The 23,573-nt window shown below is 40.3% G+C and overlaps 1 protein-coding gene across 4 annotated transcripts in view; it reads right to left on the bottom strand.

The window, feature by feature from the left end:
• Window positions 1–23,573, bottom strand: part of cdk8 (cyclin-dependent kinase 8) — a 78,840-nt gene that overhangs the window by 49,209 nt on the left and 6,058 nt on the right. For all 4 annotated transcript variants that reach the window (XM_052026021.1, XM_052026020.1, XM_052026018.1 and 1 more), the window contains exon 2: window positions 5,631–5,706. In XM_052026021.1, the coding sequence (XP_051881981.1) occupies window positions 5,631–5,706 (76 nt within the window). The remainder of the gene's footprint in view (window positions 1–5,630; window positions 5,707–23,573) is intronic.

The raw sequence follows: 23,573 nt of genomic DNA on the forward strand, positions 1-23,573 counted from the left end.
GGTCAGATTCCTCAAACACAATCCCTGGCTACAAGCTCTCCCACCAAAAGAACAGACCTACCAGGAGGCAGCAGTACAAGATTCGGAGTTTGAGAAACTGCTAAACATAGAGTGAACTTTGGTTACACATTAAAACATTCAGCTACTTGGAAATCCCGATGGTTCAGCATTTGGCTTACTGGGTGTTTACCGTGCTCCCTTTCAATTCACCAGGGTTCCGGTTCCTGCATTTCCTTTAAACTTTCCAGATTCAATGGAAATATTCTTTTTTAAAGTGATAATTTTGCAAGAGCGCTAATAGACAGAACATCCAGTGGTCCAAAAAACTGTCAGTCTGGCACCAAAGTCCCAAGCCTGCCAGATTATTGGAGTTTTACTGTACAATATTTGTACAGCATACAGTTGTATTATGTACTATTCAAAGGCACTGAAAAAAAGCCATAAAATGTCTACAAATACAAGAACTGCAAGGTTATCTTGGAAAAAGCAGGCTGAGGATTAACTCAATGTAAGTCCTTAAAGTTATAAAATGTTTTATGAAATAGAAGATTCTGTCCATGAGAAAAAGCTAACTAAAACCATAAATAGAAGACAATCATGAAGAAATCAAATAAGAAATTCAAAAGAATTCTCCCCCCCCCACCCCCCGGGACTGGTGACATCACTAAAGGGGGTATTGAAAGGGGTACTGGAAAAGCATTTGAGGAATAAAATACAGAATTAGATGGCACATCCTAGGTTTAACCAACTGTTAGCAATTGCAATGTCCCATTCAACCTTGAGCCAAGGTTTGAATGACAAATATTTACATCACAAAGACTGGCTGCCCTGCAGCCTACCTCAGTTCAACTGCTATTGAGACCTATATTGCTCCCTCTGGCATGTTTAGATTTAGTTACTCCAAAACTTCCCCTACTCGTGTTCAATATGCCACCCTACAAAAACTAGTTCATGAAAATTTCTCATGCCCACATCCTGATCACCCTGCATGAACCACGTCCAAGCTGACCTTTAATGAGTCCTCAAATTTAAAATTCAAAAAACAACCCATTCTGCAGCAGTACACTTGATACGCAATGTACACTCTTGCTGTGAGTTCAAGCCTTACTCGAAACATGAACACAAAATCTAGGCTGACACTCGTGCAGTTTGAAAGAGTGCTTTGTTGTTGCAGATGCTGTTGTTCGTAACACAAAACAGAGGCTGTCCACTCCTCCTTATATATAATGCCATTGAAATTTTTATGTGAAGAACAAGCAAGTTCCGTTATGTCCTGGGCAATAATTAACCCTCAATCAACATCATTAAAATAGATTATCTGGCCATTATCACATTACAGTTTTTGGGACCATGCCATGCACAAGTAGCTGGTACATTAAAACAAAAGCAAAATACTATGGATACCAGAAATATGAAATAAAAACAAAAACTGCTGGAAAAATTGAGCAGACTGGGCAGCATCAGCAAAGAGAGAAATAGAAATTGTATCTGCCGCACAGAAAGGAGCTCAGCTTCTCTCTCCACATGTGGCCTGACCTGAGATTTTCCAGCACTTTGTGTTAGTTTCCTACATTGTAACTGAGCAATTAATCATGTAAGGTTGTGAACTACCCTATCCAAACAATCTTCCTTTTGTTTTTCTTTTTGTCTCACAGTATAATCATGCAGCAGGAGCCAAAACACAATACAGGGAAAGTACTTAGCAGTGAAAACAGAAAATTATCAGTCTTCAGTTCAAGATTTTAAATAGTGCCACAAGATGATAGTGGTTGCCACTTCCATTGGGAACCAAAAGTGCTTACAGGTGAGTATGACTTGGTCTTGCTAGGACCTGCCTATGTCCACTTTGTAGACACAAGAGACTGCAGATGCTGGAATCTGGAGCATCACACAAAAAGCTGGAAGAACTCAGCAAGTCAGACGGCATCTATGGAGGGAAATGGACAGTCGACGTTTTGGGTCGAGACCTTTCACCTGGAAAGGAAGATAGAGGGGAGATAGCCAGTATAAAAGGGTGGAGGGAAAGGGTGGAACAAGACCTAGCAGGCGATAGGTGGATCCAGGTGAGGAGGGGTGATAGGCAGAGGGAGAGGGGGGAGTGGAAATAACGCCAGAGCTGGGAGGTAATAGGTGGAAGCGACTAAGTAAACTTCTGGTAAACTGCTTCCCCTTGGTCCCTATTCTCTCTCCTCCTGATCTACCCGGTTCTTCCTACACTTACCCAGGCCCCCATCATCCAGTTTCTTTCCCCTCTTCCATCCTCTCCATCTACCCATCACCCACACACATCTCCCACTGGTGCCTCTCCCCCACTATTCCCATTTGCCCTCCCCACATCCATCCCTTGATTTCATGCTCCATCTTGTTCTGTCAGATTCCATCATCTTCAGCCCTTTGTTGAAGTAAAGTTTAAACGAGATGTGCAGGACAAATTTCTATTTATGCACAGAGTAGAGATGCCTGGAACTGGCTGCCAAGGGTAGTGGTGGAAGCAGATACGATAGCGGCATTTAAGAGGCTGTTAGACACATGAACGTGCAAGCAATGGAGGGATATAGCTCATGTACAGGCAGAAGAGATTTAGTTTAATTCATCATTGTGTTCGGCGCAGACATGTGGGCTGAAGGGCCTGTTCCTGTGCTCTAATATTCTTAAAACCCTGCATCAGAACTCCTGAAACGACTACTATTCCTTTCTCCTCACAGATACGCTCGACCCACAAAGTTACTCATGCAGATTGTTTGTTGCTTCATTTAGGATACCTGTTCGTTTCTGAATGGTTCACTTATGAGCAGGGCTAATTAGTGGTGAATAGGGAGCATTTGCTAATCTTTTGGAATACAGCAATTGCTCTGAGGTTAGATGCTTAATGCTAGCTTTGGCTGGCCTTGCCTTAACACCTTGATTACCTTTTAGAAAGGGAAAAAAATGTTCTCCCCATGCCAACACTCATACCTTGCTGTTTACTGCTTGACTCACCAATCTATCATGAGGGAATCATCACAACTGTTATAGATTGCATGTCCATTTAATACTATTAGTCTGTGATAATTGCAGTAACTATCATTTCTTTATGGAGCAATAAGACCACTCTACTCCTTGACCCTTTAAATAACTTGTCATTTATAGTAAAAAGTTAAAGATCTTCACAACCTTCGGTACTTCTTTACCAAAATTGTAAGAATGGAAGTGCAGACAGAAGAAACTAAATGCAGCACATTAAATGGTAAAAAGGATTCTTTATGCTCCCTAGGATGCGCATGAAATAATAGGAACATTTGGTTCTAGAACAGTAGGAGAAACAAGAGCCATAAGATAGCATAACGGACCAATCAAATCCTGAAGCACACAAACAAGTCATTCTTGTCATTGGTTAACATCATACTCAGCAACACAGCAAGATTTATGATTCCTACAGCTTGTGACATTCTGGTACTTATTTTTTTTAAATTGTAGAGCTATAAAATATCATAAAAACTATGCACTGCAATTAAAAAATCAGTTGAAAAGATGTTTGATAAACCTTGCCAACAGCAACCACCCAACTAATATTTCGCAAAGTATGTAATGTACATGTAAAATAGCATAATCAAGTCCAGGGTAACATATGTAAAATGTCAAGGAAAAAAGATTGCAAAGAAGTGTATTCTTGTGCTGCACCTTTGTACTTCTTTAAGTGCTAGATTTGCATCTACTTCAGGAAGTTTGGTTACACGACAGAAAACTCACATTTATACATTGGATACCTGACACGCTAACTCCTGGAAATGACAATATTTACTTCTGTTTCCAGTCAGAAGGTGGCTGGATTGGCAGAGCAACTTTTCAATTGCCCAATGGCCACTTTCCAACTGCCCCCTTGCTGAGGAATTCGATCCCTCACTGTTCAACTGGGAGACAGAATTTTCCAGCCTTCAAGTTGTTGGGAGATCCCCATCATTCAGTGATCCAATTCCACTTAAGTTTTTTTGACACCACTGGACGAGTGAATAGCAAGAGGCCTTCAGCTGAGTGATACCCAGTCTGGGTGGGGGAGAAGGCATGACCAGGTGTGCGAGTTGGTGAACAATGCCCAAAATGCCAGCCAACAAGGCAATAGTATTTGGTACAAGCAAACAGGTGAAGACAGAAGCTCGCCTTTACTTATTCTAATTTTTTCAAACTCCCATTTTACCCCAGACGATTGTCACAGAAGTGTGGGTGACATTTGTGTGACAATGGGGTATGGAGCAAATGAGGCCACTCCTATCCTGCACCAAAAAGAACACAGCTGAGAAATGTCACCAAGGGTTTCCAAGCAAACATGAGATACAGCACACATTTGTCAATGCGTGCATTATGGGGATCCAAATTGAGTCAGGAATTTGAATACCTGACTTTTTGTTAAGACAGCAAGCAGTGTACTTTTCAATCACAAACTATAGGGGAGTCACTGAAAGACATCACATTGAACAACTTGGACCAACGTTACTCAAAAACAAATCAAAATATGACGCAAATTCAATTACTTTGAATGGGAATTAAAAGGCTTTGAATTTAGAAGCACCTTTCACAAAGTTAAGATGTCCCAACACACTCCAGAATGCAATGTACCAGTAAATCCGACAAAAAGCTTGCTAATTGAATGAAACAGTTTGCACAAATAGCAATATGATAAAATGACCAGATACTGCATTTTATGGTAGTTGAGGGATAAATAATTGCCAGTAAACTAGGAAAAACAACACTGCTCATATTCAAATACTGCAAAGATTTCTATAATGGTCTCTTGAGGAATCAGGGGCATCCTCAGTTCAACATCCCTTCTAATGCAGCACCAGCAACAGCCTAGATTAAATGGGTCTCTGGAGTGGGAAATGAACTCAAATGTCATTGCTGTGAGAGGCTAACAACTGTCGTGCAGTTAGATTGTCTACGAACTATACACAGAAAGATTATAGACATAGCAATGAGAAAATAACTAGTTCACTACTGGACTTCGGTGCTGCTGCCTTAACCTAATTCAGTACTTAGAAATTGCTCAATCTCAGGAAATTGTTTTGGTTAAATGTGCAAAAAGACATCTGTTGAAATCAAGTCAAATCAACTTAAGGAACAAACTGAAGCAAGTTAAAATAAGCATGAGCGTTAACTGTCAGAAACTCATGATTACTTTAACCTGGTTAATAATCATAGAACAGGGAACAGAATCTGCAAAGACTTATACCCACTTTTACCCAAAATAACGAATAATCCAATTTGATATTTTCTTCCGTCTTTCAATTTTTGTGGCAGCAGTGAGTTATCAGGACAGATTCCAACATTACTCTTATGCCCCTGCTCACAAAAGAGGTCAAAGAACTTAACACTGAAAAATTAATCTCCTCATAAATGTTTATTAATTATTAAGAAATTCTATGTCCAGTATGCATTCTATATTCATATGCAATTGCTGTGGTCCATGGACCAATTACTTGTTTGCATCCAGGACAATTTCTGGCAATGCAGTATTCCAGACTTGTACTTATTCATGTCAAAATTTTATTTTAATTCTGATATTTGATAGAAATCTCATTAATTTTGAGGGATATTTACCCTCTTATTTTGCCACAGCTTTCCACTTAAAAAATAAAAGCTATATTTTTACTTACTGCTATTTCTCTGCAAGCAGACATAGAAATTCCAGTACCCTCTATTTGTTTTAAAGCGTAGTCTTTGTCATCTTTCCTATACAAAACAAAAATAAAAAAACAATTATTGCAGAACGGGGTTTCTTTGTTGGCAAGAACTCAAAAAAAATGTGTTCTTATTAAAAGTTGTTTTTATCCAATCAGAAAGCTACAATTTCCTGCACTTGGCATTTTTTTTTACAACAATGACTTTACGAAAGCAACCTACATAACTACAGCTGCTTTAATTTGGTATTGGTTTATTATTTTCACTTGTACTGAGGTACAGTGAAAAGCTCGTCTTACAAACCGATCGTACAGGTCAATTCATTACACAGTGCAGTTACAGTGAGTTAGTACAGAGTGCATTGAGGTAGTACAGGTAAAAACAATAACAGTACAGAGTAAAGTGTATAGTTAGTGACAGAGTTTAAATTTAAAAGTGTAGAACAATTATAGTAAAGGTAATGAGTAGCTCTGTAGAGAGCAGCTTGCAACATGTCGCCATGCTCTGGCGCCATCTACTCAAAATCTGAATTTCACCCTTAGCTATGAAATACAGCTGAGAATATTGGGCACATTTAATATTGCAAATGGCAAATTTCTCAGCTCACATAGCAAACCAATCTTTGCTGATTTAATTTGTTATCCTTAAGAGAATTATATAGCACGAAGCGTGGGGCACAATACCTCATGAGATTTCTTTCCATGACGTCTTCACATTTAGAATGAATAATCATACATTGCAACAATAAAAAAGACAGATTAGCTCAAAATAATTTTGAATACTGAAACCACAAGTAGAGGGAAAAAAATTAGAGAGCTCCAAGTTTCTACTTATTATGATTGGGACATGACTAATGCCTACCCACTTTCTGCACCTAGGCCTACGTAGAGGTAGTTCAATACTTTGGACAGGTAGTCACATCAATTATGGTGCATCAGCCAGCTAAACTACACCCAGTCTTACTAGCAGGAATTTGAAACTCCACTACCAACTCCAAAAAAGGGTCCAATACAAAGGTACAGTAAGGACAGCAGCAATCACCTCTCAGGAAGTTCAGTACTTCCATGTTCATGAGTGGTCATCCAAGTTAGAAAATTTCTCATACATACAGTGGCATGCAAAAGTTTGGGCACCCCGGTCAAAATTTCTGTTACTGTGAATAATTGAGTAGAAGATGAACTGATCTCCAAAAGTCATAAAGTTAAAGATGAAACATCCTTTTCAACATTTTAAGCAAGATTAGTGTATTATTTTTGTTTTGTACAATTTTAGAGTGAAAAAAGGAAAGGAGCACCATGCAAAAGTTTGGGCACCCCAAGAGATTTGAGCTCTCAGATAACTTTTACCAAGGTCTCAGACCTTCATTAGCTTGTTAAGGCTATGGCTTGTTCACAGTCATCATTAGGAAATGCCAGGTGATGCAAATTTCAAAGCTTTATAAATACCCTGACTCTTCAAACCTTGTCCCAACAATCAGCAGCCATGGGCTCCTCTAAGCAGCTGCCTAGCACTCTGAAAATTAAAATAAGTGATGCCCACAAAGCAGGAGAAGGCTATAAGAAGATAGCAAAGTGTTTTCAGGTAGCCGTTTCCTCACTTCGTAATGTAATTAAGAAATGGCAGTTAACAGGAACGGTGGAGGTCAAGTTGAGGTCTGGAAGACCAAGAAAACTTTCCAAGAGAACTGCTCGTAGGATTGCTAGAAAGGCAAATCAAACCCCCCGTTTGACTGCAAAAGACATTCAGGAAGATTTAGCAGACCCTGGAGTGGTGGTGCACTGTTCTATGGTGTAGCGACACCTGCACAAATATGACCTTCATGGAAGAGTCATCAGAAGAAAACCTTTCCTGCATCCTCACCACAAAATTCAGCATCAGAAGTTTGCAAAGGAACATCTAAACAAGACTGATGCAATTTGGGAACAAGTCCTGTGGACTGATGACGTTAAAATAGAACTTTTTGGCTGCAATGAGCAAAGGGTATGTTTGGAGAAAGGGTGCAGAATTTCATGAAAAGAACACCTCTCCAATTGTTAAGCATGGGGGTGGATCAATCATGCTTTGAGCTTGTGTTGCAGCAAGTGGCACGGGGAACATTTCACTGGTAGAGGGAAGAATGAATTCAATTAAATACCAGCAAATTCTGGAAGCAAACATCACACCATCTGTGAAAAAAAAGCTGAAGATGAAAAGAGGATGGCTTCTACAACAGGATAACTATCCTAAAATGCACCTCAAAATCCATAATGGACTACCTTAAGAGGCAAAAGCTGAAGGTTTTGCCATGGCCCTCACAGTCCCCTGACCTAAACATCATCGGAAATCTGTGGACAGACCTCAAAAGAGCAGTGCATGCAAGACAGCCCAAGAATCTCACAGAACTAGAAGCCTTTTGCAAGGAAGAATAGGCGAAAATCCCCCAAACAAGAATTGAAAGACTCTTAGCTCTCAGCAGGGGGGGGGGGGGGGGGGTGGAGAGAGATGGGGGTAGAAAGAGGGGATAGAAAAGACACCTGCCTACTAGTCTCTGTATTGATGGATGAAAAACAATAACTGTGTCTGTCACTACAATCCACGTATGGATTTTTGGAATAATCCAGTGGAGTCCACTTTGTCGTTTTAACACTTATTCATGACTTGGTGTGTTTCTTTTGTTGCTGGTTCGTAACATAAGCAAAAGGCACGAATTTAAGAGAATAGGTAAAAGAACCATTGGAAACAAGAGGAAGAACATTTTCATGTGACAATTAGGAACAATTGTCATGTAACAATTCAGACAGTCAGGATTAGGAACATGCTCACTGATGGATAGTACATGATTATTCAATAGTAGCCCTAAAAGTACTTGGATAAATATTGGCAGATGACAATAAATTGCAGGGATAGGAAGGGCACGAGTCAAAATTCACTCATTTGGGCAGCAGAATGGCACAGCAGATAATGCTGGTACTGCGCAGCTCCAGCAACCCAGGCTCAATTCTGGCATTTGGTGCCATCTGTGTGAAGTTTGCACATTCTATTGACAACCACATAAATTTCCCCGGTTACCTCTGATATCCCAAAGGTATGCTGGTATGTTAAATGATTACTCCAGTGTACATGGGTGGCAGGAGTGGATAGGCACGCGAGAGAGAACAGGTTGCAAACAAAAAGGAGGTGGAGGAAATGGAACTGATGGAAATACACACAAGGAAGCCACGCAGCCCATCAAGTCAATGCTGGTTATAAGAAAACGAGAGAAATTGGCTCTGGGAAAGTACCAGTGTAGACTTGATGGAAATCTTTGTGATACTTTTCAATGATTGTTTTGCCTGCCAACAAATTGCCCTTAAAAAGGGCTTATTAACGCTGCTCCACATAACAAAAACTTAAGTACAATTATTCATGTTTTACTTTATAGTCTCACCTAAAAACAGATTGCGCATACAGATATTAAAACAGAGCAGAACAGCACATGAACAGGCCCTACAGCCCACAATGTTGTGCAGAACTAATTAAGCTTATGACACCTAATTAAACTAATCCTTTCTACCTGCACACAGTCCATACGCCTCCACTCCCTGCACATTAATGTGCCTATCAAAGAGCCTCTTAAAGTGCCTTGATTGCATCTGCCTCCACACCACCCCCCGCAGTGCATTCCAAGCACCCACCACATTGTGTAAAAAAAACTTGCCCCACACATCTCCTTTAAACTTTCCCCCCTCACCTTAACTGCAAGCCTTCCAGTATTAGCATTTCGACCCTGGGAAAAAGATCCTGGCTATCTACTGCCTATGCCTCTCAATCCTATAAACTTCTATCAGGACTCCTCTCAGCATCCAACACTCCATAGAAAACAACTCTAGTTTGTCCAATCTCTCCCTATAGCACATGCCCTCTAATCCAGGCAGTATCCAGGTTAACCTCTTCTACACCTTCTCCAAAGCCTCCAACATCCTTCCTATAACAGGTGACCATAATTGAATGCAGTACCCCATATGCAGCCTGACCAGAGCTTTAAAAAGCTGCAACATAACTTCCTGACTCTTGCACTCAATGCCTCAACTAATAAAGGCACACATGCCATGCACCTTGTTTACCACCCCATCAACTTATGCAGAAACTTTCAGGGAGCAATGGACTTGGACCCCAAGATCCCTCCATGCATCAGTGTTAAGGGTCCTGCCATTAACTGTGTACTTTCCCTTTACAATTGATCTCCCAAAGTGCAACACCTCATACTCGTCAGGACTAACCTTCATCTGCCATTTCTCCACCCATATCCGCAACTGATCTATATCTCGCTGTATGGATTGGCAATCTTCTACACTGTCCACAATGCCACCCATCTTTGTTTATTCTGTGCTCATCGTTCACAGGATGCTAAGTGTAAATGTGTGTACTATTTTCCCAGCAGGCATCAATATGATTACATAAGATAGAGGAGCAAGTTATTTGGCCCTTCAAGCCTATCTCACTCAATAAGATCGTAGCTTCAGTGCTATCTTCCTGCACTCACCTCATTTCCCTCAATCCCCTTAATATTCAAAAAATCAATGGAATTCTCTCTTGAACATATCGAACAACTGAGCTTCACTGCCGTCTCAGGTACAGAATATCAAAGATTTGCAAAACAAGGTGAAAATTTTTTTTCCTCATGTTAGTCCTGAATGACTGACCACCTATTTTGAGGTTGTGAGCCCTGGTTCAAGACAGAGAGCCAAAGGAAATTAACTCCCCACCTACCCTGTAAAAGTTGAGCTAGAAGTAGGATCAACATAGAATTAATTACCAGCATACTTGGAGACCAAATATAATGACAGATTACAGAAACAAGATCTGCACGCCCCAGAATGCAAAAGGGCAAGGAGAGAATGCAATAACATTTAGGTTTTCAAGATATGCTGGGAATTGATAAGGCAAAGAGAAAATATTTCCTCAGGTTGTGAAGTGTAGGATTAGGGGCCTAATCTAAAAACTAGAATCAGAACTTTCAGGAGAAACACTTCTACATACAGATAACAGAAATTTGAAATCTCTTCTGGAAACAGCAAATGATGTTATGCAAATTGTTTATTTTAAACCCAAGGATGATAAATTTTTGACCATCAAAGCTATTAAGGTATATTGACAAAACATAGAACTTGCCATTGGTAAGTGATGATCTTGAAGACATGCAAAATAAGCACGAGGAGGCTAAATGGCCAACTCTGTCCCCAAGTTCCTATTAAATAACCAGTTAATTCAGTGAGCTATTCCACCCTTGCAGGTCTGTAAATATGTTCATGCAAAATTTTGCTTCCCATATTGTAACTCACATAATCAAATGATTGACAATGGTACTCAGTCTTACAGTGCATCAATTTTAAGATTCTCAGTGCTTTCAAATTGCTCCAAGGTCCTGCCCCTCCATATTTTTGTTACTACCTGTAACCCTATGATCACAATCGCTGCAGTGCTCCACTTCTGGCACCTTGGTCATCCCTGATTTTTTAACTTCAATGAAAGCCATGCCTCCAATTGCCAAAACCCCAAGCACTGGAATTCTTTCCAATTCACTCTGTTCCTTGAAATTCAGTACTTTGAACCAAGTTTTGCTCCTTTGCTAATAGCTCCAGGTGTAGTTCAATGAGAAGTACCTTGGTATATTTTATTGCACAAGTTCCCATAAAAATCCAAGTTGCCTTTGCTGCCTTCCTTCATTTTACTCAATTTATAGAAGGAATTTGCTAACTGGAAAAAGAGAGATAATTAACTTATTAATGTATATGGTTTGGGGGGCCGGACTAATTCTGTGCATGCATGATTTAACAGAAAACATTTATCCATATTACCTTGAGAATTACGTATGGCATGCAACTTATTTTAATCACTCCTCAATTTCATCATACAATTATTCCATATTAATTCCAGGATTTTCATCTGTAGTCCAATGTTGGTGCTGATCGCCAAATAGGAAAAAAAAGTCACTTTTAGATAGGTCAAATTACTTTTGAGCCTGTTTCAAAATTAAGTAAATTATGAACAAATATGATACAAAGCAACAAATAGTAACAGCACTAATGTTTTTGGAAGTTCAAGCTCTAAAAAGTAACAAGGCACCTGGTGTAAAATCTGCCAATGCAGCACGAGACACTGCAGAGACTAGCAATTACAGCTATTGTAGCTGCTAAATAACTGATCATCATTGATTCAGTTCGATTAAGCAGAAAACATTGTACAAATAGTACTTAGATTTTAAATTATGTCCTGCAAGCTTAATTTACCCTTTTGCATGAGGCGTTTGTGTTGAGATGATATGATGCCAACGTACAATACATGGAGATGCAGCTTGTCACAGGATTCCCTATTTACATTTGAACAAGTCATCACATGGAAAAAAAAACTTGCATCATATGCATCATCAGTGCCGTACTGTGCAAATCATCACTATCACAAGATCACATCACAAGACAAAGGAGCAGAAGTAGGCCATTCGGCCCATCGAGTCTGCTCCGCTACCTTTGTTAAAGACTTGTTCTTCAAACAAAACTGCTCATAGTGAGTATACTCTGATAGTAGCTACCTTTATTAATAGAGGTTTTTAATGAGTGCAGCTCAAAACAGCAATTGCTCCTGTTATGGTTCAATATGTTATTTAACTGGTACATACGACATCACACATTTTAAAAACTTTATTTAAACAGCATGGTAACAGGCCTTTCTGGCCCAATGAGCCCGTGCTGCCCAATTACACACACATTAACCTACTAACCCATACGTCTTTGGAATGTGGGAGGAACTGGAGCACCCAGAGGAAACCCACGCAGTCACAGGGAGAACGTACAAACCCCTTACAGATAGCAGTGGGAATTGAACCCTGATCGCTGGTGCTGTAATAGTGTTACACTAACCATTTCGCTACCGTGCCACCCCAATTCATCGGGAGATGTAATACATGTGACCTCTGTCCTTACAGAATTTGCAAATCACTAGCCGAAAATTTGAGATACGGAATAAAATTTGCTCTGAACCCCTCCCTGCACACACACACCCACCATGCCTCTTCTTTTCTTCCTTTTCCTAGTCCCTCTCTTTTTTTCTCCTCCCCTCCCTCTATGGGGCAGCTGCCTCCATACCTTTGACCCATCCCCTGATGGATCTGCTCTGCCTATCACTATCTCTTACCTGCATCTACCTATCACCACCTTATGCCCACCCCGTCTCCCCTCTTTTGTCCACCTATCGCTGCTCTGTTCTCCCCCCCCCCCCAACCACCTTTAGATCGGGCTTCCCCTTTTCCATCTTCATTCCCGAAGAAGGGTCCTGACCCAAAACATTGACCATCTGCTTTTCTCCATGGATGCTGCCTGGCCTGCTGAGTTCCTCCAGCATCTTGTTTTTTTCATTGCTCTTAAAGAACGTGTGTGGGTGGGGGGAGTAAATAAACAGACATTAAATTTACTTTTTCTGACTCGTGTTTCTTGTAGTGTGCGCAGATGATGCAGCTTCACGTTATGGAAAAATTGCAATATGGATTATTTTCCAGTAACCCAACCACTCCCACCGACCCCCCGACCCCCCCGTAACAATGAATAAAATGTGACCTTACAAAATGTTTTTAAATTATATAAAATGCAAGTACAGAAGAACATAAGATTGACTAATGTGCAACTTTGAAAAACAGCAATCAAAATACTGAATATACCTTTTAAATAATATTATAATACAACATAATTAGCTTCTAAACAAAGCTTCAGATTTGCTTTCCATCAACTTGACTGAATTTGCTCCAAATAGTCTCTCTAGATGATTGAATTTTCATTGTTTTACTTAGCCAACTATTCAACTGGTTACTCATAGGTAAAAGCAAAGATTTGGTGGGGGGGGGGGGGGGGGGGGGGTGCGACAAGGAAGCAAAAATTAACCTTACATAAAATTCAGCTGTAAATCTCTCTTGATGGCAAATGATTTTGAAACTACACGTTGGATTTCAGAAATAGCTGTCTGCATACAGAAAGAAAGCACAGATGCTACTAGATACATCTATAAAATGCTCTGGAAAAAGGTGCAGTAATTGAGTACAGGCAGTTAATGTAATTCCTGTATATGAAAAGAGAGGAAGAACAAGTACTGCAAGCTGCAGACTAAGTAGCAGAAAAGATAGTGAAATTCTTATTCAAGATGTAATGGAAGACATTTAAAACTGAAAATAAAAAAGTATAGATTTCAAAAGAACTCAACTAAATTTTTTGATGAAATGGTAGGCAAGATTAATGAGGTATGAACACTATATTTCGATTTCCAAAGACCTTTGATAATGCTCATGATGAAGACGAAATTAGGGGATCTGTAGCAGGATGAGTCATGAGCTGTTTCTTGATCATAAAAGGGTAGACTTTAAAGGTTAAATGATAGTTGATCATACTCAAAAATAAATTAACATTCTGATGAAGGGTCTTGGATCTGAATTATTGATTCTGTTTCTCCTTCCACAGTTGCTGCCTGATTGCTGAGTGTTTCACCATTTTCTGTTTTTATAATAAATTAATAATTTTCTGCAAAGACCACACTGTTATTCAGCATTTACATAAACTATTTGGAGACTGGAATTAGAAATGTACTTTTAAGATTTACAAACACACCAAATTTATATGGTGGCAAGATAGATTTATGTAGAGGTCTACTCTGACATGAAAATAAAATGTAGGAAAGTATATGTAATTTTGCAGACTAATTAAGTACCTGTCAAATGAATTTCACTGTGGGAGAGATGTAACTGGAGCATTCTGGCCGTAAGGATAAAGAAGCCACATTCCTCCTGGAAATTTGATTAGGTAGAGGTGCAGAGAGTTCTGCAGTACCAAAACAAATCACTAAAATTACTGGTATATATAAATAAGAGCTTTACAAAAAAAAAACTAAATGATTTCTAGTTTTCTTTCCTCAAATTCTCATCTTTCCCTTGAATCTGAAGTTCCTAATATGAACATTTAGGATTTGAAGAAAAACTTTCAAATTTGCTGAAAAACACCATTTATATAACACAACCATTACCATGTAAATTGGTCAGCAAAGAAGTTTTAAATTAATCTATTTGCAGTATAGAGACGATAAATGGTTATTGTTAGCACAAATTTATGATATTTTGCCTGCATTTTAATTGCCTCACTTTAGGGTTGCAAAACAATTTTCAGCATACAAGTGATCATGCTTAGGAAAGATTAATGAGGTAGGATCAGTTGGGAAGTGATGATTTCTTCTCTCATACTTCCTTGTGCAAACATCCAACAGTTGTTTGGCACCCAGATGATCAGCAAGGATGTGCGCAGCACAGGACATTTCCCAATCACTACTACTATGTCTTCAACACCTGCTGAGGCACTGCCCCAGATTTACTGGTTACCCATGTTGTCAAATGGCCTGTGCAAGTGTTCTAACAATGCCAGTTGTGTTTCAGATAAAATTCTCAAAGTTCAAACATTTCTTACCATACTTTTTGCTTATCCTTGAAACACATCTAATTTTCTGAAAGAGTAATTCTATCAATTTTTGGAGTGCAATTCTCTTAATTGAAATATAGAAACAGATGATCTTAAATAATCTATTACCTATTTTTAATGAAGAAATTTTGACAACACTTTCCTGAGCTTTGCCTTGCCTGAATAAGCATGTTAACTAATATAGACCATCTAGAAAAGTGCAAGGTTTTTTTTTGAAAAGTCAGTAAATCAAGGGTGTAAAGGAAGATTGACACCAACCTGAATTAGAACAGTTACATAGTTTGATGGGATTGTTGGAAGTCTGGGCTCCTTGCCTTGTTCATAACTATACAAAACCTGTTGCCACAGCATATAGTGGAGTGAATGAGCTCATTCCTGTGATTTGCATAAGCAACTGAAGGAGAAATGATCCTGTGAAACAAATAAATGTAGTAGTAGGAGGCAAAAATAAAGTCCAGGATAGACCATCTTAGAGCCTATTAGATCATATGTGCTAACCCCCATTCAGCAGTTGAGGTGAATGATTCAAGGTTGTCAGTGACAAGAAGCAAACTCTGAAAGAGTCTGGAGATTCCACTGGAATACTGCTTGCCCTGCTGTATCTGTGGGAGGCTGACCAGAAGATAGACCAATAGACACCCCAGCCAGTTTTCCTGTTTTCTCATAAACCCGAATGTTCTAGCAGTTACCAAAATAATGCCAGTGGACTATCGGAATTTCTGCCCATTTAAATGGTTTACTATTCTTTTCTCTGAACAGTTCACAAGTCGGAAATGTGGCTCGAGCCGGGTTCCCAGGCAGCAGAAGATGCCTGCAGCAGCAGACGAATCTATACTGCCAGTCTCCCAAATTTTTGTTTGTATGCACAGGCTGTACAAAAGTTGGGTGTTCATAAACTAGAGAGGACCTGTACTTCTTAATCCTTAATTCTCATCAATGAAGGAGCTGGCTGAGTTGCTCACATATATCTCAGGTAACAGTGAAAGGCAACTTTTTGAGATTATTGGACAGGCAGAACTACCTCACACCTTTCAGGACAAAGTACAACAATTCTCCTTCATCCATCATGACTTTGTAAGAAGCCCAAATTCCTGATTTTTGTGTTGCTTTCTTCTTGAATTTCAGTCAAGGCAAGGCCAAAGTCTTGGCTACATAACGGATTCAGGGCATTTGTATGAAGAGAAAAACCACTGAGGAACCTTATGTTTGGTTCTGCTGTCTATTTTTGAACTCCCACTGTTCCAACAATGTCCAATGTAAGCTTGAACAGCATTTATTTTTCCTCTTGCCACATTACAGTCCTTGGGAATTGTTACCAAATTTTACAATTTTAGGTTTTTGGCTGGATATTTAATTTCAATTGTTCCTTTGTTTTTTTTTCTCTATCTTTAAATGCAAGTATTCAAACTAACAATTACTTGACAATTTATATCTACACCTCATTAGAGACATTCCCTCCCCTCCATCCTTCCCACTCTCTGCAACTTGAAACATACTTATTTTCTTACTTTTCTAGCTCTCTTGAAGGGTTATTGGCTTGAAATCTTGACTGTATCTCTCTCTTCATGGATGCTGCCCGATTTGCTGAGTCATTTCTGTTTTCGTTTCGGATTCCAGCATCTGCAGTTTTTTTTTGCTCCAACTTGGGTTTGGTCCTTTAGACAAATGCTAACTAACATTCTGAGCATATTTCCCCTCAGAATGGATTCAACAGCAGTCTTGGGTTAAACTAATGATGTAATAGTAGCTTGAATTTCAAACTTGTTTTATAGTGATTTACTGCTAGATCATTTCCATTGAAAACTGACCAAAGAGTCATTCCTGCTTGTAAGAGCTTGCTGAATTCAAATTGGCTATCCCTGAGAGGAAGACAGCATCAATTACCACATTTAAGAAGAATGTGGATGAGCACTTGAATTATCAAGGCTCAGAAGGTCATGGGCCTAGTGCTAGTAAGTGGGATTAGTGTAGATAGGTACTTGATGGTTGCTGTGGATATAGTGGGCCTAAGGGCTAGTTTCTGTGCTGTCTGATTCTGTGACTGAGTCTTATAATACAAACAGTTTCCAGGGAAAAGGTTCAGGTAAAATATTGTGCAGGGAAAGTGAACTATGATCTGATCCTGCTTGGAGAAATAGAAAGCAAACCAACGGGACAACATTGGCATTTGTCCGCCATCTAAGCAATGAGTCCTAGTCAGCTTACACAAATTGTTCCCATATCCCATTTTCAATTTTTTCCCTACAACCATTTATTCAATTTAATTTTGAACTCTGTTACTCTTGCTTAAGCACTGACCCTGGAAGTGAATTACATAATCTCAAATCTGTACAAAGGTTCTTCTGCTACCTTGTTCTCTGTCTCTTGCATTTAGTATAGTGTCTGAGGCTCCCCATTCTGAACTTTTCAACTACTGGAAATGAAAAATTTGGTTTGCATAGCCTCAAGGCAACACAAATTCTTTGTCCCTAAATTTAAAAAAATGCAGATGATGGAAAACTAAAACAAAAACAGAAAATGCTAGAAATACCCAGCAGGTCAGGCCACATCTGCAGGAAGAGAAAGAGTCAGAACTGAAAAGGGGAGAAAAGCAGCTTGTAAAACTGCAGGGAGGGTGGGGGAGTGGGTGTTTCTGATATGGTAAAACCAGGGTTACCATGGGGATAAGCTGTCAATAAGTAAATGGTAGTTTGAGGGCGAGAATATAGACAAAAGAACCAAGACAAAAGAATGTGGGAGTTGGGAAATGCAAAATAGGAGGATAAGGCCAGCAGGTCAGGCTGGGCATGTCCTCCACTTCCAGAGAGAAAATAAAGGAAGGAAAAAAAACCACAAGGTGAGCTAAGATTACAGATGGATGACTGATACAGACTGAGAAATCAAATTATCTGAAGTCACAAAATTCAACAGAGTCCATGCTCTGTCCCTGCTTCAGCACTTTCCAAGTCAGAAGGATTTGAATCCCAAATGGGTGGGGGTGAAAATTCACCAAACAACTTGAAAAGAGCAAAGAAATAATGACCAAATACCAGCTTTTACTTGTCAAGAATATACATTCCCTTCTCTTTGAATCGTGACACAAGAATCCTTTACAGCCATATCATTTGAATGACCACATCTGACAGTGTAGAATCCTCTCAATACCCACTGAACTAATTGAAGTATGAACCTAAATTGTGTTCGATTCTCTGGAGGAGGACTCAAATGAAGAACCTAATATAGGAAGGCAACTTTTGGCAGCAAAGATACACAATCTGTTTTGAGTGGATTCATCCATTACCAACAGCAGCTCATTTGCACAACTAGCAAATATCCTGAAGTACTCTGTGTCCTCTGGCAAAAAAACAACAGGATTTAAGAACTGACCTTGCCTCATCCTCACCAACCTGTCACAAACTATCTATGACAGCATTGGTAGGTGCAATCACCACATTGTGGAGACAAAACTCAAAATTCATCATTGGGACACTGTCATTGTGCTGTGCCAAAAGTGACAGATTCAAAATAGATCTAACAGCTCAAAACTGTAAATTCCTGAGGTAACACAGACCATCAAGAGCAGCCAAATAATATCCCTTCATCATCTCTAATCCTATGTTTCTCTAAGACCCTCACTCTAGCATTATGAAGGAACATGGCCACTCTAGCTCCAACAAGCATAAAAGAGCATATTAGTAACTGCACTAGTCATACCCTAAACAGAGATGCAGCTGTATGAAGCTATAAACTCAGCCATAATACATTTGAACCATCTAAAGCAAAATTCTATAGATGAAGCTAAAACAACCACGCCAACAATAAATCAAAGTTTTATAGGTTCATATAAAGGAAAGGAACCATTTTAATATCCTGTCAAGAGGAAGAAAAAAGCTAACCCAAGGTTCAGAAAGCAAGGATCAGACAAGGCTCTTGAGAGTCACAAGGTAGCCAGGAAGGAGCTTAAGAATGGACTTATGATAGCTAGAAGGGGGCATGAGAAGGCCTTGACGAGGATTAAGAAAAACCCCAAAGTGTTCTACACGGATGTGAAGAATAGGAGGATGAATAGAGTGAGGGTAGGACCGATGAGGGATAAAAGGGAAATATGTACCTGGAGTTGGAAGAGGTACGGGAGATCCTTAATGAATACTTTGCTTCAGTACTCACCAATGAGAGAGACCTTGATGTTTGTGAGGATGGCATACAATAGGCTGATACACTAGGGCATGTCGACGTGAGGAAAGATGATGTGCTGGAACTTTTGAAAAACATTAGGATAAATAAAGTCACCGGGGCCAGACAGGATATCTCCAAGGTTACTCAGGGCAGCAAAGGAAGAGATTGCTACTCCTTTGGCGATGATCTTTGCGCCCTCACTGGCCACAGGAGCAGTGCCGGATGATTGGAGGGTGGCAAATGTTGCTCCTTTGTTCAAGAAAGGGAGTAGGGATAACCCTGGGAATTACAGGTCGGTGAGTCTTAATTCAGTGGTGAGCAAATTACTGGACAAGATTCTTAGAGATAGGATTTATGAGCATTTGGAAAAGCATAGGCTGATTAGGGACAGTCAGCATGGCTTTGTGAGGGGCAGGTCATGCCTCACAAGCCTGACTGAATTCTTTGAGGATGTGACAAAGCACATTGATGAAAGTAGAGCAGTGGCTGTGATGCACAAGGATTTTAGTAAGGTATTTGATAAGGTTCCTCATAGAAGGCTCATTCAGAAAGTCAGGAGGCATGGGATCCAGGGAAACTTGGCTGCGTGGATTTAGAATTGGCTCGCCCATAGAAGATAGAGGGAGATTGTAGCTGGAGTGTATTCTGCCTAGAGGTCAGTAACCAGTGGTGTTCCGCAGGGATCTGTTCTGGGATCCCTGCTCTTTGTGATTTTTATAAATGACTTGGAAGAGGATGCGGAAGGGTGGGTTAGTAAGTTTGCTGATGACACGAAGGTTGGTGGTGTTGGGGATAGTGTAGAAGGTTGCTGTAGATTACAACAGGACATTGATAGGATGTAGAGCTGGGCTGAGAAGTGGTAGATGGTGTTCAACCCAGATAAGTGTAAAGTGATACACTTCGGAAGATCGAATTTGAAGGCAGAATACAAGGTTAATGACAGTGCGGAGGAACAGAGGGATTTTGGGATCCACATTCATAGATCCCTCAAGGTTGCCATGGAGATTGATTGGGTTGTTAAGAAGGCGTATGGTGTGTTGGCCTTCATTTGTCAGGGTACTGAGGTCAGAGCCACAAGGTAATGTTGCAGCTCTATAAACTCTGGTTAGCCCACACTTGGAGTATTGTGTTCAGTTCTGGTCGCCTCATTACAAGAAGGATGTCTAACCTTTAGAGAGAGTACAGAGGATATTTACTAGGATGCTGCCTGAATTGGAGGGCATGTCTCATGAGGATAGGTTGAGCTTTTCTCTTTGGAGCGAAGGAGGATAAGCGGTGACCTGATGGAGGTGTACAAGAGGCATAGATCAAGTGGACAGTCAGAGACTTTTTCCCAGAGCGAAAATGGCTAACCCAAGGGGGCATAATTTTAAGACGATAGGTGGAAGGTATAGGGGAGATGTCAGAGGTAAGGTGTTTTTTTTTACACAGAGAGTGATGGGTGCGTGGAACTCACTGCCGGCAGAGGTGGTGGAGGCAGATAAATTAGGGACATTTAAGAGACTGTTATATAGCCACATGAATGATAGAAAAATGGAGGGCTATGTGGGAGGGAAAGGTTCGATAGATCTTAGAGCAGGATAAAATGTCAGCACAACATTGTGGGCTGAAGGGCCTGTACTGTGCTGTAATGTTCTATACTCTATGAGGACAGTGTGGATCTCTTACATTTAAAGATAGGACAGAAGAATTTAAATTGGAGAATGCAGAAATGATAGAGAAATTACAGAAATATCTTGCATCCATCTTCACAGAAGTCTCAGAAAAACCGCCAAAAATACTAGAAACCCAAGGATCTAATAAGAATGAAGAAATAAAAGAAATTTCATATCTGTAAAAAAAAGTATTAGAAAAATTAGTGAGCCAATAAATTAAAGACCCAATGAGCTACATCCCAAAGTTTTCAAAAGAGATGGATGCAGAGTTAGCAGATGCATTAGTTATCATCTTTGAAAATTCCATGGAATCTTGAATGGTTCCTGCAGACTGGAAGGTAGCAAATATGACCCCACTATTTAAGAAATGTGTGATGAGAGAAAACAGAGAACTATCAATTTGTTAGCCTACTGTTAGGAGGAAAAATGCTGGATTTTATATTGAAGGATATAACAAAAGAATACTGAGAAAATCCTATAGGTGAATTTATGAAGGGAAATCACGTTTGATTAATCTATTGGAGATCTAGGAGGATGTGTGTCATTTAACTCCCCTTCCCATTGCCACACCAACCTGTCTGTCCTCTAATTTCTTCACTGTCATAGAGAGGCCAAATGCAAACCAGAAAAAAAGCGCTTCATACTCCACGTGGGGAGCCCATAATCCAATGGCACGAACGTTGAATTTTCCAATTTCAGGTAATCTACACCTCCATGTGTTACTTCCCTACTCTTACTGGTTCACCTAGGCTCTCTCTCCTTTTGTTCACCTTTTCCATTCCCCCCCCCACCAACCCTACTCACCTAGATTCATTACACTCCCCCCACCTGCTTTCATCTGCCCATTATCCCTCCCTTAGTTGGTTCCACCTTTCACCTTCCAACCTCAGTCTCTACCTTCCCCCTACCAGGCTCCATCTACCTCACTCCTTTCTTTCTGTTTTCCCCCCCTTACCTTTTCCACCTATCACCCACCAGCCTCTGTCTCTGAACTTCAACACCTCGCTCCACCTGGTTCCATCTGCCATCATCCCCCACCTCACCCAATTCCACATATCACATACCTGCCACTGTCTCACCTATCCTTCTCTCCTCTTAATACTGGCCATCTTCCTTCTACTCTCTCAGTGCTAATGCTTCCACTTCGCCTCCACGGATGCTTCTTGACCTGCTGGGTTCCTCCAGCAATTTGTTTTTTGCTCCAACTTCCAGCATCTGCAGTCTCTCATGTCTCCTTTCTCCGAGGATGTGACCAGTTGACTAGATAAGGGGGAAATCAGTGGATGTGGATCTTGGGCTGTGGATTCCTCTTCAAAATGGTTGATAGGGCCTTTGTCCACATTTCATCTATTTCCAGCACCTCTGCTCTTACCACTTCTGGAGAGAGCAAGGATAGAGTTTCCTGGTCCTCATTTTTCACTCCACCAGCCTCTGCATTCAACAAATCGCCCTCAGCAATTTCTGACATCAACAAGATTCCACCACCATACACGTATTCCCCTTCCCTGTCAGCATTCAAAAGGGTCCATTTCTTTTGCGACTCCCTGGTCAACCTAATGGACTGCATTCCATGCTTACTATGTGACATTTGGTGAAACCAAACTCAGACTGGGTGACTGATTTGTAGTCTACATTCAGTCTGCAGGGGCAACCTTAAGTTTCCAATTACCTACCACTTTAATTCTCCCTTCCACTCTGACCTGTTGGTGGTCGCCTGCATCGTTATAATGAAGTCCAATTTAAGCCTGAGAAGCAGCATCTCATTTTTCATCTGGGCACAGTTGCAGCCATACAGACTCAATATCAAATTTAACAACTTCTCTGTTTCTATTGGAACTGGCCAGTTCTGCTGTAGGTCATCCATCTGTAATAATGGATCAGTTTTGCCTCTCTCCACCAGCACAGCCGAGCCTGCTGGGCATTTCCATGGCTTTCATTTTCCTGTGTCTCTTTCTCTCTTCCCCCACTAACCTACGAGACAACTTCATCAATGCCATATCACTATTGGAAAGGGAGGAGACGCAACATCTGTACTTTTAACTCTTTGTGATGACACCAGAAGTGGGATTGTGGGTGAGGAGAGGCATTTAAAGAGGCATCAAGGAAATATGGAATAACAAGTGAGTAGGCTAAAACCTGGCAGAGAGAATACAATATGGAAAATGTAATCATCCACTTGGGTGCACAGAACAGAAAAGCAAAATTTTTTTTTAAATGGTGAGAAATTGGGAAATGTTGATGTTTAAGGGACCTAGGTGTCCTTGTACACAAGCTAATGAATGCTCACAAGTAGAGGCAGCAAGCAATGAGAAAGACAAATTGTACATTGGACTTTATCACAAGAGGACATGCCTGGTCTTAGGTACAGCTTTGGTCTCCTTATTTAAAAAAAACTTGCCATAGAGGGAGCACAGTGAAGATTTATCACACTGGTTCCTGGAATAGCAGGTTTGCTTTACAAGGACACATTGAGTCAATGAGGCTTGTATTCTTAAGAGTTTAGAAGAATGAGAGGAGACTTCATTGAATCTTACAAAATTCTGAGAGCCTAAACTGGATCCAGGGAAGATCTTTCCCAGGTGAAGAGTCTGAAACCAGAGGTAGAGTTCATTTAAAACAGGTTGATGAATTTCTGGATATTATG

Source organism: Pristis pectinata, chromosome 11 (genome assembly GCF_009764475.1).
Source record: "Pristis pectinata isolate sPriPec2 chromosome 11, sPriPec2.1.pri, whole genome shotgun sequence".
Classification (NCBI taxonomy): domain Eukaryota; kingdom Metazoa; phylum Chordata; class Chondrichthyes; order Rhinopristiformes; family Pristidae; genus Pristis; species Pristis pectinata.